This window comes from Nanorana parkeri, unplaced genomic scaffold, assembly GCF_000935625.1.
Source record: "Nanorana parkeri isolate BGI_ZX_2015 unplaced genomic scaffold, ASM93562v1 scaffold1207, whole genome shotgun sequence".
Classification (NCBI taxonomy): Eukaryota; Metazoa; Chordata; class Amphibia; order Anura; family Dicroglossidae; genus Nanorana; species Nanorana parkeri.
In genome coordinates, this window is record NW_017307475.1 from 280,783 (window position 1) to 298,153 (window position 17,371).

At 41.7% G+C, this 17,371-nt stretch overlaps 1 protein-coding gene across 1 annotated transcript in view; it reads left to right on the forward strand.

Annotated features, from left to right (window-relative positions):
• The window catches only part of LOC108796986 (probable phospholipid-transporting ATPase IM), a 209,310-nt gene that overhangs the window by 33,933 nt on the left and 158,006 nt on the right, over window positions 1–17,371 (forward strand). The window contains exons 3-5 of the mRNA XM_018568555.1: window positions 6,435–6,548; window positions 9,788–9,886; window positions 12,752–12,813. Coding sequence (XP_018424057.1) covers window positions 6,435–6,548; window positions 9,788–9,886; window positions 12,752–12,813 — 275 coding nt within the window. The remainder of the gene's footprint in view (window positions 1–6,434; window positions 6,549–9,787; window positions 9,887–12,751; window positions 12,814–17,371) is intronic.

Sequence of the window (17,371 nt, forward strand, 5' to 3'; positions counted from 1 at the left end):
GGAACGGGCGAGTGAAGATTTTGATGGCATTTCCCTTAAGATGGCTGCTGCCAGATTCTCAGAGAGGAAGTATGGTGAGGTAACCTAGGGCTTTGCCCAGCCAGGTGTGCAGTAAGGTGGCTCCAATCTCTTAGAGGTTAACTCTGGGAGCATGGCTGTGACTATGGTTCTGGCTATCAGTGGGGAACTGCATTTTAATTTGATATTGGTGCTTTTGTGTCTTCTATATTGCAGACTACAGGCTGCTCCTGCACCTGTGCAGCCTCCTGGAGGCCCATACTGCACATGCTTCTGCCATTTTCTCTCTCCTGGTGTGCACTCCGACTGTTGTGCAGCTGGCACAACTGTGCACAAGCAAAGTACAGCACCGCACATCCACCAACACACTGGATCACATTTTGCCTACAGTGTCTGGACACAGGCCAGGGTGTGCAGGTCATGAGTACTTTTGGGGCTTACCTTCAGTACATGGCGGTTCATAGACATGGGGGGGGGGCATTGGATCTGCAAGCTCTGTGGCTCACATCCTCGCAACAGTTCAGAGGTATTTGTTGTTTTCCCTCTAGTGACTCTGCCAGCCCTATGCTTGACTCTTTTTCTAAGTCTCTATCCACCTAAGGGACCTCCTCTCCTCCCTCAGAGGCATTTCTCATGCCACCCTAAAGAGGAGTTTTGCCACAGTTGTGGCTGATTTCATGGACATTTCTGCCCCTTTAAGTGGCTTTGTACTGCCGGGGCCGCAAGAAAGCTCCCTCTCCTTTTCCCTCAGAATGTTCCTCTGTCTTTCCTCTATCTGCCTTTGCATTCCCTGAGGAAGATAAGTTGATAGAGCTGTTTGTTCTGTTGGCTTAGGAAGAAGACCTGTCTCCTGACTTCTCTCCTGAGCTCAAGGTTGCCATCTCTGTCCTTGATTGTGGTTGACAATTAAACGGGAATTTAAAAAACAATGTTAAAGAATTGTCTTAGTATATATGCAGGAGAGGAGGGCAAAGGATAAGACAGCAGCCAGTTTGCTCAGGAGAGGAGTGTGGATGGTATGACAGCAGGGCAGTATGTGCAGTAGAGGAGTGTCGTGGGTATAATAGTGGGCTGTATGTGCACGAAGGGAGGAGATTTTGCCATAATATGCAAGTATGATTATTCTTCCAGAATCAGGAGTGTTCAGCTACCTTGGGGAAATATTTTATGGCAGAAGAGACATACAGAGTCTCTTCTACCATAAATATCTATATACTAGCATTTTTTTTAACTTTCAAGTTTGTTTCTGCTTTAATGCAATAAAGAATTTGTGGCTGGATGTCAAAGGGTCTGTTCATTCACCATCCACATGCAACCGGAGAAAGGTGAAGCAATTTTGCAGAGGAATGGGAACATTTTGCAGCTTTTAGACGTGCAAAGCCAATGGGAACTGATCCACAGATACTTGAAATGTAATAGCTGCCAAAGCTGTATTTACTAAATACTTAATGAAGGGGGTATAGAATGATGCAGTTAGTTTTTTTTTTTTTCTCACTTTACGTTTACTTCTCACATAGCCCTATACAAGTCTACTTCTGATACGCTGAAATAAAATGATTATGTTCAGCTTCCTTTCCAGGTTGTTAGTGAGCACTTTCATCCATATTAAGTTCTCTTGTTGGAAAAACTGTGAAGGGAATTTATCAAAACTGGAGCAGACAAAATCTGATGCAGCTGTGCATGGCAACCAATCCGCTTCTCTCTTTAATTTTCAAATCTTAACTGAACACACTAATGAGGGATGCTGATTGGTTGGTTGCCCTGGGCAACTGCTCCATATTTTGTCTGCTCCAGTTTTGATAAACTCCTCTCTGTGTTCCAAGAAGACACAGGTCCTTCCTTTTTCTTTAAAGGAAATCATGTGTGAACCATCGGTGCTTTGTGTTAACCAGGCAAAGTAGAAGATCGCTGGCCTTGGTGGGAATAAGAATTGGCGAGTTTTGCATCATCTGTTTATTTTCGTTGAGACATTATTAAGTTCTACTGCTGTGGACAAGGTCATATGATCATAGTGCTTTATATAATCCTTGCATTACAAAGTTTTGCTAAACCTAAAGGAGATTGTACAGAAATTGTAGAGCACAATCAGATTGTAGTGTGTATTGTGTTAAGAGGCTTTGACTAAAATTAAAGTTATATGCTGGCACCTTGTAGTTCCCGTTGTAAAGCAAATACTAACAAATTGTAGGTTGTTTATGACATATTTACTTTACACTTAAAGGAGAAATATTGGGAGAGTGAAAAACACTCATCTCCATAATTCAAGCTGCCCTGTGACAAAGAAGCTGTCACAGGTCGGCTATATTGATGGGGAAGTCAGTGAACACATACTGCCGATTTGCTGACTTCCCGACCCTTTCACTGAAGAGAGCGGTGACTATCAGTCACCACTCCCCGCAAGGATTTCCCCCCCTCTCCTTTCTGTTTCTTCAGTACTGACTGGAGGAATGGATGGGGGAGGGGGTGGGTACAGCTGGCTCTGTCTCTAGATAGGCAGAGCCAGCTGTCAATCAGCCAGCGGGGTGGATCTCGACAGTATTGTCGGGATCCATCCTGGCTTTGGAGCAGCCCTGCATTCTCAGCATATAGAATGCAATAGCCCGCTATATACTGAGTTTTGGGTCATCAGAGACACAGTATTTTTCCCTCCGTGACCCTGAAGTGAACTTTGGGCAAAAAAGGTTGCCTCATAGTTCTTCTTTCAGGGCCCATTCACACCACATCCAGATTACCACCAGACTGTTTCCGGACCCAAAATGCATCCCAATGTATCCCTATGCTATTTTGGCCTCTGTTCCCAGACACACAGTCCTTTCCAGACCATACCAGAAAAATACTGCTTGTCCTATTTTGTCTGGTCTGGAATGCATAAAAAGCACATGAACGCACTGGAACGTACCTGAAAGACCATTTTCAGCTAAATCAAATTGCGGCAAAAATGCAATGTACTATGTTCCCCATCTGGTCCGGAAAATGGTGTGAACCCAGCCTAAAGCAGGACCCTATGACATTGTTTGTTACATTTGCTTAGTGAGCAGTTTCTAATACAACACAGCATTGTTTCTCTTTATGGGCAGGTCAAGTTTTCAGATTGCAGGTTCACTTGAAACATTCTCAGTCTATCTGGCAAGTGTTACCTATAACAATGTGCTGCTGAGAAAGTTTGTGGTGTCCTTGTGGCAGAGAAAGCTTTCGGTCTCTAGCACTTGCAATGAAGGTGGAGCTTTATTCGCACGGTCAACATACTGTTTTCCAGCTGCCAGATCCCTCTTGGGCTCACAGTGTCCTTAGCATATCTGAGAAGCATTTAATTTTCCATAGCTCTGTAGTATGTACTGCCATGTATTCTCAGGGTACCTCTGTGTCATAAACAGCTTGCTCGCGTTACAATAGTGCTATAATCATCACCTTCTTCTGAAGTGCAAACAACTAACAAGCTGTTACAAAGGCTAATTTGAAACTTTCTCCAACATTATTGAGAGTGTTCACATGTAAGAGCTTGTTCTGTTTTATATTTGTGCAAATGCTTTCAGTGTGCAACTAAGTGCAAGTTGCTGTTCTCTTACCAATCTGTCACATTTTTGTGTCTGTCACATTTTATGCAAGTCCAAAACATTATTTTACAAGCTGTGATGTTTTTACCACTTTTACCAGCTTTTTTAAAAAGAGAAATGTAAATTGATGTGAGTGTGTGAGTGTGTGTATACACTATATTGCCAAAAGTATTGGGACACCTGCTTTTACACAAACGTGAACTTTAATGGCATCCCAGTCGTAGTCCGTAGGGTTCAATATTGAGTTGGCCCGCCCTTTGCTGCTATAACAGCTTCAACTCTTCTGGGAAGGCTGTCCACTTGGTTTAGGAGTGTGTCTATGGGAATGTTTGACCATTCTTCTAGAAGCCCATTTGTGAGGTCAGGTACTGATGTTGGGCGAGAAGGCCAGGCTCGCAGTCTCCGCTCTAATCATCCCAAAGGTGCTCTATCAGGTTGAGTTCTCTTCACTGGAACTAAGGGGCCAAGCCCCACCCCTGAAAAACAACCCCACACCATAATCCCCCCTCCACCAAACTTTACACTTGGTACGATGCAGTCAGACAAGTACCGTTCTCCTGGCAACTGCCAAACCCAGACACGCACATCGGATTGCCAGACAGAGAAGAGTGATTCGTCACTCCAGAGAACACGGCTTCACTGGTCTAGAGTCCAGTGGTGGCATGCTTCACACCACTGGATCCGACGCTTTGCATTGCACTTGGTGATGTAAGACTTGGATGCAGCTGCTCGGCTATGGAAACCCATTCCATGAAGCTCTCTACGCACTGTTGTTGTGCCAATCTGAAGGCCACACGAAGTTTGGAGGTCTGTAGCTATTGGCTCTGCAGACAGTTGGCAACTTCTGCGCACTGTGCACTTCAGCATGCGCTGACCCCCGCTCTATCATTTTACATAGCCAACCACTTAGTGGCTGAGTTGCTGTTGTTCCCAGTTGCTTCCACTTTGTTATAATACCACTAACAGTTGACCATGGAATATTTAATAGCGAGGAAATTTCACGGATGGACTTATTGCACACGTGGCAACCTATCACGGTACCACGCTTGAATTCACTGAGCTCCTGAGGGCGACCCATTCTTTCACAAATGTTTGTAGAAGCGTCTGCATGCCTAGGTGCTTGATTTTATACACCTGTGGCCATTGAGGTGACTGGAACACTTGAATCTATGATTTGGAGCGGTGCCCCTATACTTTTTTGGCAATATAGTGTGTGTGTGTGTGTGTGTGTATATATATATCGATATATATAGATATATATAGATATAGATTTATATCTATATCTATATATATATATATTATACACACACACACATACACACACTATTTTTTATATTGCGCAGAACAGTCTTAGGAGAGGGAATTAAGTCACTGGTTTGAATTTCAGGTTGAGCTGCTGAGCTCTGTAAACAAGGTTTTTTTTAATAGAAAAGCTAATGGACAAACTTCCTCAGTACGAGCTTGTCCGAGGTTTCAGTGGGAGACTAAAAAGAGGGATCTTATCTCACCAACTGGGAAAGGAGGGATGATGTCATTGTATCTTGGCAGACTTTACTTTCTAGCGATGGACATCTGATTTCTGAAGTTAGAGTTGCTTTTTACTAGCTTTCACAGCTTCTATCTAGGTATTGCTGCAAAGCTTTGAGAGGAGAGAGGGTGCGATAAGTAGCTTATAAAAGTCTCTATGCACAGGTACTGTTATATGGCATAGAAAAAGGAATGGCAAGGACCACTATAAAAGAACCTTGCAACAAGCCTGCCCTATGTACTAGGGGTATAAAACTTGCAATATGGCTTTTTTTTTTAAACTTATATTGCTATTGTGGCAGTGTAAGCCAATGCCACGGTGGAGGATGGCGACCTTGGTACCCAGGACTCTCAGCCAAAGGGGCTGAGAGGGTCCAGAAAGTAAAGCATGGTATAAGGAAGAACCTGGCTTTTCAGGTTATTCCAGGTTTTCCTATTTGCAGCTGGGATCTGGAGCTCTGGAGATTTCGTAGAGCTCTGGGTGGGATGAGATCTCCAGTCCTGGGGCCAGGTGTTGCCATTGACCAGCCTGGGCTAATCAGGTGGCTGAGAGCAGCCTTATCAGAAAGCCAGCCCAGTGCTCAGGAGAGTGTTGGAGTTGTGTGTGTGTGCAGGGAGCACACAGACAAACTCGGGTGCGTGCTGGACGCACACGGAACAGCCAGGGGTGGCTGGGAGAGGTCAGGAAGGTCGGTGACCCCAGGGACCTGTCGGACAGACTGCTAAGAGAGAATGTAGTGGCAGGTGGTGGCTGGGAAGGCATATTAATATTTTGTTAGAAAAAGTGCACTTATCCTTTGACTAGTAAGAAGCAACACTGCTGTTTTTACTTTCTAAACTGTTATGAGGAATTTACTATTAGAAGAATGTGGTATATGGGTACACATTTGATTGGTCGAGAACCAAAACTAGGTAATAATCACAGCAAGGCAGTATACTAAAGGACCAGCTTCCCAAACCTGGTATTTTAAACCAAACATTTTATTGTATGTGTTGACAAAAACATTCTACATTTGCTAAGTCTGAATTAAATTTAGACGTTTTATGTACAAACTTTTGTGTAATGGAGTGACCATAGTGTTTCTGAGAGCATTTACCTGTCCTTAATATGGGCATGTTTGTATACCCTTTACTCTGTGTTTATTAACATAAGTGTACAGCCAGAGAACAAATCCATCTTTGTTCTGACATAGAGAAGTACTTTCTTGTTGCGATGTGCTCCTCTTCAGTGTGCTTCTCTATTGCCCTCTGCTGTTTTAAACCTTAACATGTTTTGTAGAGCGAGGACATTTTTTTCTGCAATAGTAATCAACCAGCATTTTGTTTTGCTTTTAGAATAATGCAATCAAGACGTCCAAGTATAATGTACTTACGTTCCTGCCTATCAATTTGTTTGAACAATTCCAGCGAGTTGCCAATGCATATTTTCTTTTCCTGCTGATATTACAGGTGCGTATTGCAAATATTTTACCCTTTGGTTTCTTAGAGCAGAACTTTATTAAAATGTTTACATAAAGCAATGTTGTGCAGAGTGCAGAGTAATAGAAGGGCAAAAATACTTGCCTTTTCTGCAGAAAGAGCTGTTCAATGCTAAAGTCCTATACAGATAATATTACTTCTCTTGAAGTGGTTTTGTAGTAGATTTGACTATTAAAAAAAAAAAAGTTTCTAAACCTATTTTCATTTGCCTGAGTTCACCGTCATATGACCCTTTGCGACACCTCTTCCCACCACGTAGCTGTTTGGGTTTTTAAGGCCTGGTGAAAATTCCGCCAATTGACAGCCTAGTGTCCGCATCACAAGCTGGTGACATGCACAACTGAAGAAGCACCCTCCCACTCTATAGTCCAGATGAAAGTAGGCTCAGAATCTGGGGCATCATGTGACCATGAATTTAGGGGAGTATTTGGGGCATTTGGATAAGGGTCTTTTGGATTTGCTGCGTGGGGAGGGAGGGGTGTATTGTTTATGGAGGAGTTGAAGTCCCTTGGATTTCAACTTTAATATAGAAAGCTAAATATCTCTATATCCCTGTATCCCTGGGGACTTTACATGCATATTTATCATAAAGCACATTTTGTAGTGCTCTTATAGGTTTACAGGCCCATTAACCCTTTCGCTGCCACTGATGTAAGCTTACAGCGGAATACAACCGCTTGCATCAGGCCACATCTGTAAGCCTTACGTCGGTAGCTTTTACTGTTCCGCTATAAGCTTATTGTCGCTTTAGCTACCTTGAACTTATACCAGAACAGTTCTCCTGACAGTCCTCTGTAAAATAATAGCTGTCAGCAGTGGCTAAAAAGTTGCTGATGAGAGCTATGAACAAAAGTTCCAGGTGCCCCCGCCACCAGCTCCGCCGCTGCTGGCCGCCGCAATCTGCAGCCTCTCCTCTCCCCCTGGAGCCGCTCCAGTCTGGGATGTATTTCTATCCCCGCTGCTCTCCCTCACCTGTGTGGGCTGAGGCAGTGGGGACCTGAGGAGAAATGGCCGGCGGGGGGAGCGGAGGAGGGAGCCACTGATCAAGATGGCCGAGCGGTGAGGAGAGCAGAGCCGCTGGCGGTCACTTTCACTTTGGCTGGCGGCTCTGTGATCTGTGCGTGACCAAGCTGCTCAGGATGGCAGAGCAGGAGGATCGGTAAATCTGTGATATTTACTGATCCTCTGTGTGTACCACAAACACTGGAGTGATCGCTGATTACTCCAATGTTTGTAAACTACTGGGGACACATAGATGCATTACATCACTTCCTGTTCATTCATGAGTTTCTAACAGAGGCTTCTACCTAACTAGTTGATAGTAAATGGTTATTATCTCCAGTTTGTGAATTAATGGGAAGCCTCTGTTCTGAGTGCTTTCCATTTATTCAGTGCTGGGGCTGCAGAAAAAAAACGTGAGGACTCTGTGTCCTTAATTTCTTTTTCTATTTCAAAAAGGAAATGTCAGTGGTCTGTTTAGACCCCTGATATTTCTCTGAAGTCCCCCAACAGTAAAAAAAATAATAAAAAAAATACATTTATAAATTACAATAAAAACAGAACCAAATAGAGTTTTGTGTTATTTTTATTTTTTTACCGTTTTGCAAAAAGGTGCAATTTAAAAATTACAAATATTTAGTTATTAACTCAATACAGTTTTATCTTTTAGATTTAGTCGTAGTCGGATTTTTTCTTTTTTGTGCATTGATATTTAAGTGTGCTTTTATCAATTTATTTGTTTATTTTTATCGTTTTAATAATGATTTGATAAATATTTGTGCAATTATCGTAGGGCCTACAAAATTAGTAGCACTTTTTATTCTACCGGGTCTGTTTTTTCAGAAAATATATGGTTTGGGGGTCAAACATTAGCAACGCAGTAGTAGAAAATCAAAACAATGGGAAAAATGGCAAAAATGGTTGGCCAGCTCAGGTTAAAAACGTTCCGGAGGGCTTGGCATCAAAAGGATTAAAGAGTATTTATGGTCAAAAGCTAAAACAAAATTTTATTTCTATATTGAATTTATATAGGTTCTGTCCCACTCCAACTGACCATATTAATCTAGAAGCTTTTAAACTTACCTATTGAAGATGCCCAAAAGATGTACTTCCTTAATCCCCTGACACAATTTCACTCAGCCCTGTGAATATGCATTTCCTTGTGTCACCACTCTATCTAATCCTGCTGTCTGAACTACAACTCATCTGAACTTCCCAAAATGTAACATCATCATGACTTACATCTCCTTTAATATAAATACATGGTGACAGAGGAAATGTGGCAAGGGAGAACAGGGCTGGGGACAGGAGTAAATTTGCCCCCTGGGCCAGTACTAATACGATATCTTAGGCTGGTGCCCCTGAGTGAAGATCCTTCACCATTTAGGAATAATTTACAGTGGGACTCACAGTAGGCGACAAGCACTGCGTGTTATATAGCTACATGCTCCCCATCTTGCAGAGGAGAGTCTTCCAACACCAACTCCCTTTGCAGCTCTGAGGTGTTTTTACAATTAAGCAATTAAGCTGATATTGGAAGATTGGGCATGTTAAAAGGTGTATCACAATAAACATATTTTAGGAACATTTAATGCCCACTAATGGCATCATTTATATGATACTTTTTCTTTATCCCACAGAAATCTGTCTCCGCCATGAAAAGGCTAGTTGAATGTGATTGTGTGTGTGTCTTATAAGTGATACCATAAATGTCGTAATAGGGTTCAAGTCCTTACAATGACACCTGAAACATTTCAAGGAAATTACTTCATATATTAAAATACATGTAATATAAATCATAGAATGTAAAAGGGTTAGGGCGCCCTATGTAACCTTAGCGCAGGAGTGTTTAGGTCCACTGTATATGTGCATTGGGAATTTTCCCTCGCTGTGATGCCTTTACAAGATATGGTAGGATGCAGGAATGTTTAGCACTTATTGGTGGCCCTTTTACAAAAAAAAGGGGGATCACAGGTATACAGTATCTAAAACTAATTTGTGTGGTTAAGAAATGTGGACGCAGAGTAATAGGTATGCTGTATTAGACTTTAATATTTTAAATACGTGGTAAAAAGCAAGCATTTGTTAATTTAGCAGCCACATAAATGAAATACTTTAGCAATAATATTGCCAGCCATTTATAGTAAGTGTTATTATTATTATTATAGTTGTGTGTAGCATACATAATGATTTCATATTCTTCTTTATAGCTAATCCCTGAAATTTCTTCCTTGTCATGGTTTACCACCATTGTGCCTTTAGTTCTTGTATTGACCATCACTGCTGTAAAAGATGCCACTGATGATTATGTAAGTTTTTCGATAATGGCTTTTTGTTTCATTTTTTTTATGTAGATTATTTCTCAATCAACTTTGTCATATAATGACAGTCTTGTTGCATTATATAATGTGGTTATTTTTTTAATTATAAGAAAAACTATTTTAACAAAACATGTCAGATGTTTTAGGTACTACCGTGTTTCCGCCGAAAGTAAGACCTACCCCGAAAGTAAGACCTATCGCTATCTTCAGGGATTTCTGTAATATAAGACCCACCCCGAATATAAGACCTAGTTCGGCGGTAGATCTTATATTACAGAAATCCCTGAAGATAGCTCTAGGTCTTATTTTCGAGGTAGCTGCACATATAATTTAAATTTATATGTCAAGACCGGCCGCAGCTCCCTCCCGGCCACACACATACCTGTCTGCCTCGGCTGCCGCTGAAAACTAAATTTCCCAGCAGGCAGAACGCGGGTCGAAGTGAGGTCAGGGAACTTCTGACTGGTGGCTCCCTGGACGGCATCAGAGCGGAGAGCTCCAGACAGTTGCAGCCAGGTACAAATAAGACATCCCCTGAAAATAAGACCTACTGTCTTTTTTTCGGGAAAAAAAAAAATATAAGTCAGTGTCTTATTTTCGGGGAAACACTGTATGTGCACTTTAATTATAAAAAATATAAATTTTTATTTTAATTAAATATTTCTATACATTCCAATTAAAAATATAAACCTATCATTTCTATTAACACATATAGTTATCATAAAGAGTACCAATAGAGTTCTTACAATATCCCATTTACTCAGTGGGTTCTGTCCTCAAACATGTCACTGACCACCTTATTTATTTCAATGTACAATGCTTATTTAGTTAATTCCTTTTTCTTAGTTGCTGCTAGTGTGTCACGCATTTCACAGAGGTTTAGTAAAGGATGGACACTGGCACGCCAAAGCAAGTTGAGTACGTGTTTATTAATGTACTAGTTGCAAGTAGAACAACTTTTCGGGGTTTCACAGGATCCCCTTCATCAGGCAGACAACACGTACTGAACTTGCTTTGGAGTGCCGGTGTCCATCCTTTACTGATATTTTGTCAGAAGCCACACGCTGACACCAGCTGAATCCACCCTCCATTTTTGGAGCAGTGGCTCTGAGTGTGATGGGTACACGGACTGTATCACAGAGGTTTAGGCCTCCTATGTCATAGTCAAGATCTGGTGTGTGGTATTATGGCCTATTAAAAATATGGATCATTTTATATTGGTAGCTACTTATAAGAATTAAGTAAGCATTTTTCCAATTCACCCAAACACACATGCAATGCATGTGCACACACAGACACACATTCATATTTCTCAAAACTATAGTTGGTTTTACTTGGACTCCTCTTCAAGAGCTTGATAGCCTGGACTGCACCCCTGAAATGCATTTGGAAGATAAAAGAATCCAGTTAAAATTTACTACAGGGGAGTTAAGCTAAACACTTTGAATGTCCACTAAATATAAACAGTGGACATTTCCTTTTGTATTGACACCAATATTTGATTAAAGGAGAATTATGGGGTCAGGGCTTTTCCCCATAGTTCTCCTAAGGGTCACCCAAAGCTCAGTATACTGCAGACGGTATGTGTTCGCTCACTTCATGATCTATTGAGCCGACCTGTGACAGTTTCATTGTCACAGGTCGGCTAGAACTATAAGGCTGAGAGATTTTCACTCGCCTCATAGTTCTCCTTTAAGGGGAATTTTTACCAAAAAATGCATAGATGAATATTTTTGACTTCTTTCCACTGTGCTGAAGCCCACTGAAATCTGTAAAATTCAAGGGCTTGTGTCAAGAGCCAAAAGTGCCCGTAAAGCATACAACGAGTAAAATGATCAAATAAGAGTCTTATGTTTTACCTAGAATACCGCAGGCTGCCACTGGGTGGCAATGTAGACTTTAATGTAATCTGTAGTGATCTAAGTATAAGGGAATTTGGATATTGAGAAGGTTGGAAAGAACTAGTGCTAGTTGTCATTGTCATTTGGTTCTGACCACAAGAAAGTGTATTTCCACTTTTGCCATCAAATTGAAAAAGCCCCACTATATGTTATGTGTTCCCATTCACACAGCATACCGAAAATTCATTTTTAAAAATATATTTCCTACCGCTGTTTCTTTGGTGAAGGCCTTTGTGCAGATTCCAAGCTTCTCTGAGCAGTTTATACATGAAAGTACAGTGATAAACTGAGGTTCAGACTGAGTTTCAGCTTAACATAACATACAATGCTTTAAAGGCGTTAACCCTTTGTACTGTGATGGCAGATCTCATTATCCGTTGTAAACTAAATTTGAACACTGCCTGTCCTAACAGACAGGGATAATTAGAGTAAACTTAACTTGACACATCACCCTCCTGAACATTACATAGGGGGGAAGCTTGCTGGGATTTTTTAAACAAGCATAAACCATCTAAAACTGTAAGCAGCAATTTTTACATTTTAAAAAGTTCTGCTATGTAAATGCGAACAAAAACCAAACAAAATATGAGTTATCCCAGTTTACCTGCAAAACTGGAACTACACTTTAAGGTCTCAGACTGTAATATTTTTCTTAGCGCCATAGAGTTTAAAGTAGTTAAATATACTGTATATATAAAAGTAATGACAGAAACTCTAATATACAGTTGACATAATGCATGCAACATAATCGTTATGGTTTCCAATGGTGGAGCTTTCAGTACAGACATGTACTTCAGATCCTAAAATATGACAAAAAATGGTTTGTAAATAAATGGCAACCTAAGGTACTCACATTACAGTCTCATTATTTACTAGGAGCGGTTATAATAATAAAATGTAAACTGTATGCAAGTAACATTTTTTTTACACTCATTTTTCTTTAAATTTGCAGTTTCGTCATAAGACTGATAATCAAGTGAACAATAGGCAGTCTCAGGTTCTTCTCAGTGGCAGGTGAGAAAAACAACATTCATATTTTCAACAATTTGTGGAATACATTTTAAGCTGTAGCTGTATCATTGATATCTGTGCAAGTGATGGCATGGGACTGATATAAAAACATGCATGACTGAAGAAATTGACCTGTAAATGTTTTGGAAGAAGTCTCTCCTTGTATTTTTCTTCGCTCAGTCATTCAACTCGTGCAATGAATATTGCTTTTCATGCCATACTTCAGTGTGTAGTAGAAAAAAAGTTACTGACTGTGACAGTTCACTCCTCTTGATTCCCAAGCATGCTCTGCAAAGGGGACAGACTCTTGATTAACTGCTTTTATCTCACTGTCTCTGCACTTTCCTGCCTGAAGTTTAGCTTTAGAAAAAACCCGGGTCTAATTTTAAAGCAGTTACTTAAATTAACATATGCAAATAATACTTTTACCTCTCTACCCTCCACCTCTTCCACATCATGATGGATGACGATACAGTTTACATATAGTAAAACAGAGAAAGTTGCAGATACTTCATGGACAGGTGGGGCAATCTTTTTTTCCCCTGGTTTATAAATGGACAGTTGTAACAGACTGAGGAGAAGTGACCAAACATAGAAACAAAGAATCTAATGCATTAATTTAAAAAAATAAAGATTCAGATTAATGGGGGCATGGGAACAACAACAAACAAGAGAATAGGGTTAAGCAAGAACAGTAAGGAGTTGAGAAAAACTGAGTGTGTAACAAAATAAATAGTGACAATTCTATATGCGTGTTAGCAAATGCTAAAAAGAGAAAGCACCAGTGATTGCTCAGGATTAGGATATAGGAATAACATCAGCTTAGGGAACACTCAGGGCAACAATGACCACAATCTAGTAATTAGTAAGGTGGTATTCAGTAAAATGTTGTACAAGTTTCAAATTTGTTAAGGAAAACAAAGTTGAAACAGCTCAGTGAAATATGATTTTTATATGCTAGCAGGCAGTAGATATAGGCAAGAAGTTTAAAAAAAAACAAAAAACGCTTGAACTGGTTTTAAACTTACCTCGTTATCGCTGCGATCCCGCGCCAAGAATCAGGAAGTGATCGTAGGGCCGCAAAGGATCTTGGGGCGGGCACATGTGCAGTTCTGATTCTCGGCCGGGAGACGAGCAGAGACGCAAGGTAAGTCTATGGACGCGTGCACCCGCCTGCAGACACCGCTGAATCGGAGAGACAGAGCAGTCAGCGCTGGATCGGAGTGACGTCACACCGCTGGAGGGACACATGAAAACATGGGGAAAGAAGAGGAAGATCAGAATAAGAGACATCATTTGAGGTAAGTGCTAAGATTTACATGGGGAAAAATGTTTTGGCTTTAATGTCACTTTAAGACTTTCCAGTGCCATATAATATGTTAGAGCTAGATAACAAATGTTCTGAATCCAAAGTTACTTGGCTAACATGTGAAAATGTGCATTTACACTGAAGCAAAATCTAAAGGGTTATTCATAAAAGGGTGAAGGGTTTGGAGAAGGCAGGAGAAGTGAACAATCTAGCACAACATAGCCATAGCTGAACTGGAAAGTGAGCTGAAATAGAGACATTTTCCAGTTCAGCTATGTTGTTTGTTGCTAACTTCTCCTGCCTTCTCCAAACTCTTTACCCTTTAGTGAATAACCCTGCTAGAAAGGTAAAGCAGCTAGTCTAGTTGGCATTTATCCCTGTTTTCATCCACTATATTTTATTTTGTTAGGTAAATTTTATCTTTAATTGGACACAGCAGATGTTGTATAATTGTTTATGATGGGTACAAAGCTATGCGGTTTTACTATAGACCAGTAAGTCTGACTTCTGTTGTATGTTAATTAATTAACTAAGCTTCAGTTTGAGGGGGCTGGACAGTAGGAGAGGTTAAAACGGTGAATTAGGCTAAAGAGAAAGAATTTGAAAGAATTCACGTGCCTCCTTTAATGATGAAATTCCCATGTATATGAAAAAACTACCCAGGTAAATGCTGAGACAATGGCATCAGCTAAGGGAAAAAGTGGACCTGTGCTGACTTCAATCATCATCATGTGCAAGGATTTTTTGTTCTTGTGTAGGATTAGGTATACTTTGCAAAGTGAATATTCACTTTACCTAATTTACTAAGCAACACTTGTAAAGAATGATCATCTCTTCTCTGCATATGAGTTTGCATGGCTACTCAGTCCAACACAAAATGCATGGGCATGATTGTGTAGTAGCATTTTGTTACATCGTGGTTATACATCAACCAGTCATAACACTATGACCTCCTGCCTAGAATTGAGTAGGTCCCCCTATTTGCCTCCCATACAGTCCTGACCCGTCAAGGCATGGACTCCACTAGACTTCTGAAGGTATGTTGTGGTATCTGGCACCAAGCTGTCAGTAGCAGATCCTTTTAAGAGTTTAAGACACCCCTCCAAATCATTGGATTCAGGTGTTCCAATCACCTCCATGGCCACAGGTGTATAAAACCAAGCACCTAGGCATGCAGACTGCTTCTACAAACGTGTGAAAGAATGGGTCGCTGTCAGGAGCTCAGTGAATCCAAGCGTGGTACCGTGATAGGTTACCAACCTGCAGTAAGTCCATCCGTGAAATTTCCTTGCTACTAAATATTCCATGATCAACAGTTAGTGCTATTATAACAAAGTGGAAGCAACTGGGAACAGCAGCAACTCAGCCACGAAGTGGTAGGCCACGTAAAAAGGGCAAAGCGGGGTCATCCCATGCTGAAGTGCACACTTAGCCAAACTTCGTGTGACCTTCAGATTGGCACAACAACAGTGCGTACAGAGCTTCATGGAATGGGTTTCCATGGCCGAGCAGCTGCATCCAAGACTTACATCACCAAGAGCAAAGCATAGCGTCGGATGCAGGAGTGTACACACGCCGCCACTTGACTCCAGAGAAGTGGAGACGTGTTCTCTGGAGTGACGAATCACACTTCTCTGTCTGGCAATCCGATGGACGTGTCTGGGTTCGGCTGTTGCCAGGAGAACGGTACTTGCCTGACTGCATTGTGCCAAGTGTAAAGTTTGGTGGATGGGGATTATGATGTGGGGTTGTTTTTCAGGGGTCAGGCCAATAGAACACCTTTGGGATGAATTAGAGCGGAGACTGGGAGCCAGGCCTTCTCGTCCAACATTAGTACCTGACCTCACAAATGCGCTTCTGGAAGAAAGGAAAGGGCACATCATTCCCTGGTGATCTTGTGGTTGAATAGTAAGGTCTGATGCAGACCTTACTAATGCATTCTTTCTGTCGGATCTCAGCGCTGTCCGTAACCGTGTTCCTGATTTGTCAGCTGGCTGTGGGCCACATATTACCGGCTCGCGGGCCAGAGTTGGCCCGCGGTCCGGTACTTTGAGACCCCTGCCTTAGTACCTTAACATTCTCCCTAAACAAGATATTTTTTTCTAACTCACTTTTAGATGATCTCTTACAATTGTCTCTCCAAAAGACAGCAAACCCAGGAAATTTAAATGCCCATTCATGTAAAGAAAAAGGTAGTCATATGTGACTAACGTAAGTTGTAAGTCTAGGTAAGCCAGGACTCGACAAATCCCAGGCGCCAGGTTACCGATGCGACTAGAAATTGTGTCCTAGCGCCTGGGCTTTTGTCAGCCTGTTCACTGCCCGTTTCTTTTCCGCTTCTGTGAGTCTGCATTCCCTCATGCTGCCCCCACTTAGGATAAACTGTCGGCCTCGACAGGTCTCCAATCCAGCGGCCAACAGCAATAGCCAGCCTACTACTGGCTATTTTAAATTACACCCGCTCCCTGCCTGCTGTCAATCAGCAGAGGAGGACCCGAAGGAGAACTTTCTCCCTTAGTTCCTTCCTCTGCTGATCGCTGAGTGCTTGTAAGCCGCTCTCCATCCTAACACACTGCCACAGGAGGCTGAGCGGGCAATGCAAAAGGAGAACTTGGCCTCCTGTGCCACTGCTGACAACTGACTCCTCCCTCGCACCACCAGCTCGGCTTCCTTTGACAGCTGATAGCTGTCTCCTCTCTGCACCGCGCTCCATCCTGATTTGCTTGTCACAGGAGGCTAAGTGGGGTGGTCCTGGGGGAGAACTCGGCCTCCTGTGACACCGCTTACAGCGCTTTCCTCCCCGCCTCGCTTGGCCTCCTGAAAGTTTCTCTCCTTCCCGCTGGGCACTGCTCTGTGTCAGAGGGGTGACACGGAGCAGCGCCCATAGGGGATGAGACAAACTAGAAATGCACTGCATATTTGGCCAAAAAAATTATACATAACTAATTAACTAATTATACATTTTGCCCAAAGTACCATTTTGGGTTGAAATGTTTCTGCAGCTGAAATGTCAGCACATCTCTAGTTTTTGCAGTTATAGAACTATTGCAATGTTTGTGAAAATAACTTTGTGGGTGACTGCCTTTGATATTTTATTATGGATCTTTGAAGTGTTTTGACAATAGTTCTCCTAAGCTTAAAATCCTTGTGAGATTACTTGATGAATCATTCCCTTGGCATTGTTACCAAACTGCGCTTACACTCTATGCTCTGTTCTTCTGCAAGATGACATTTCCCTTCATTCAGCAAAGG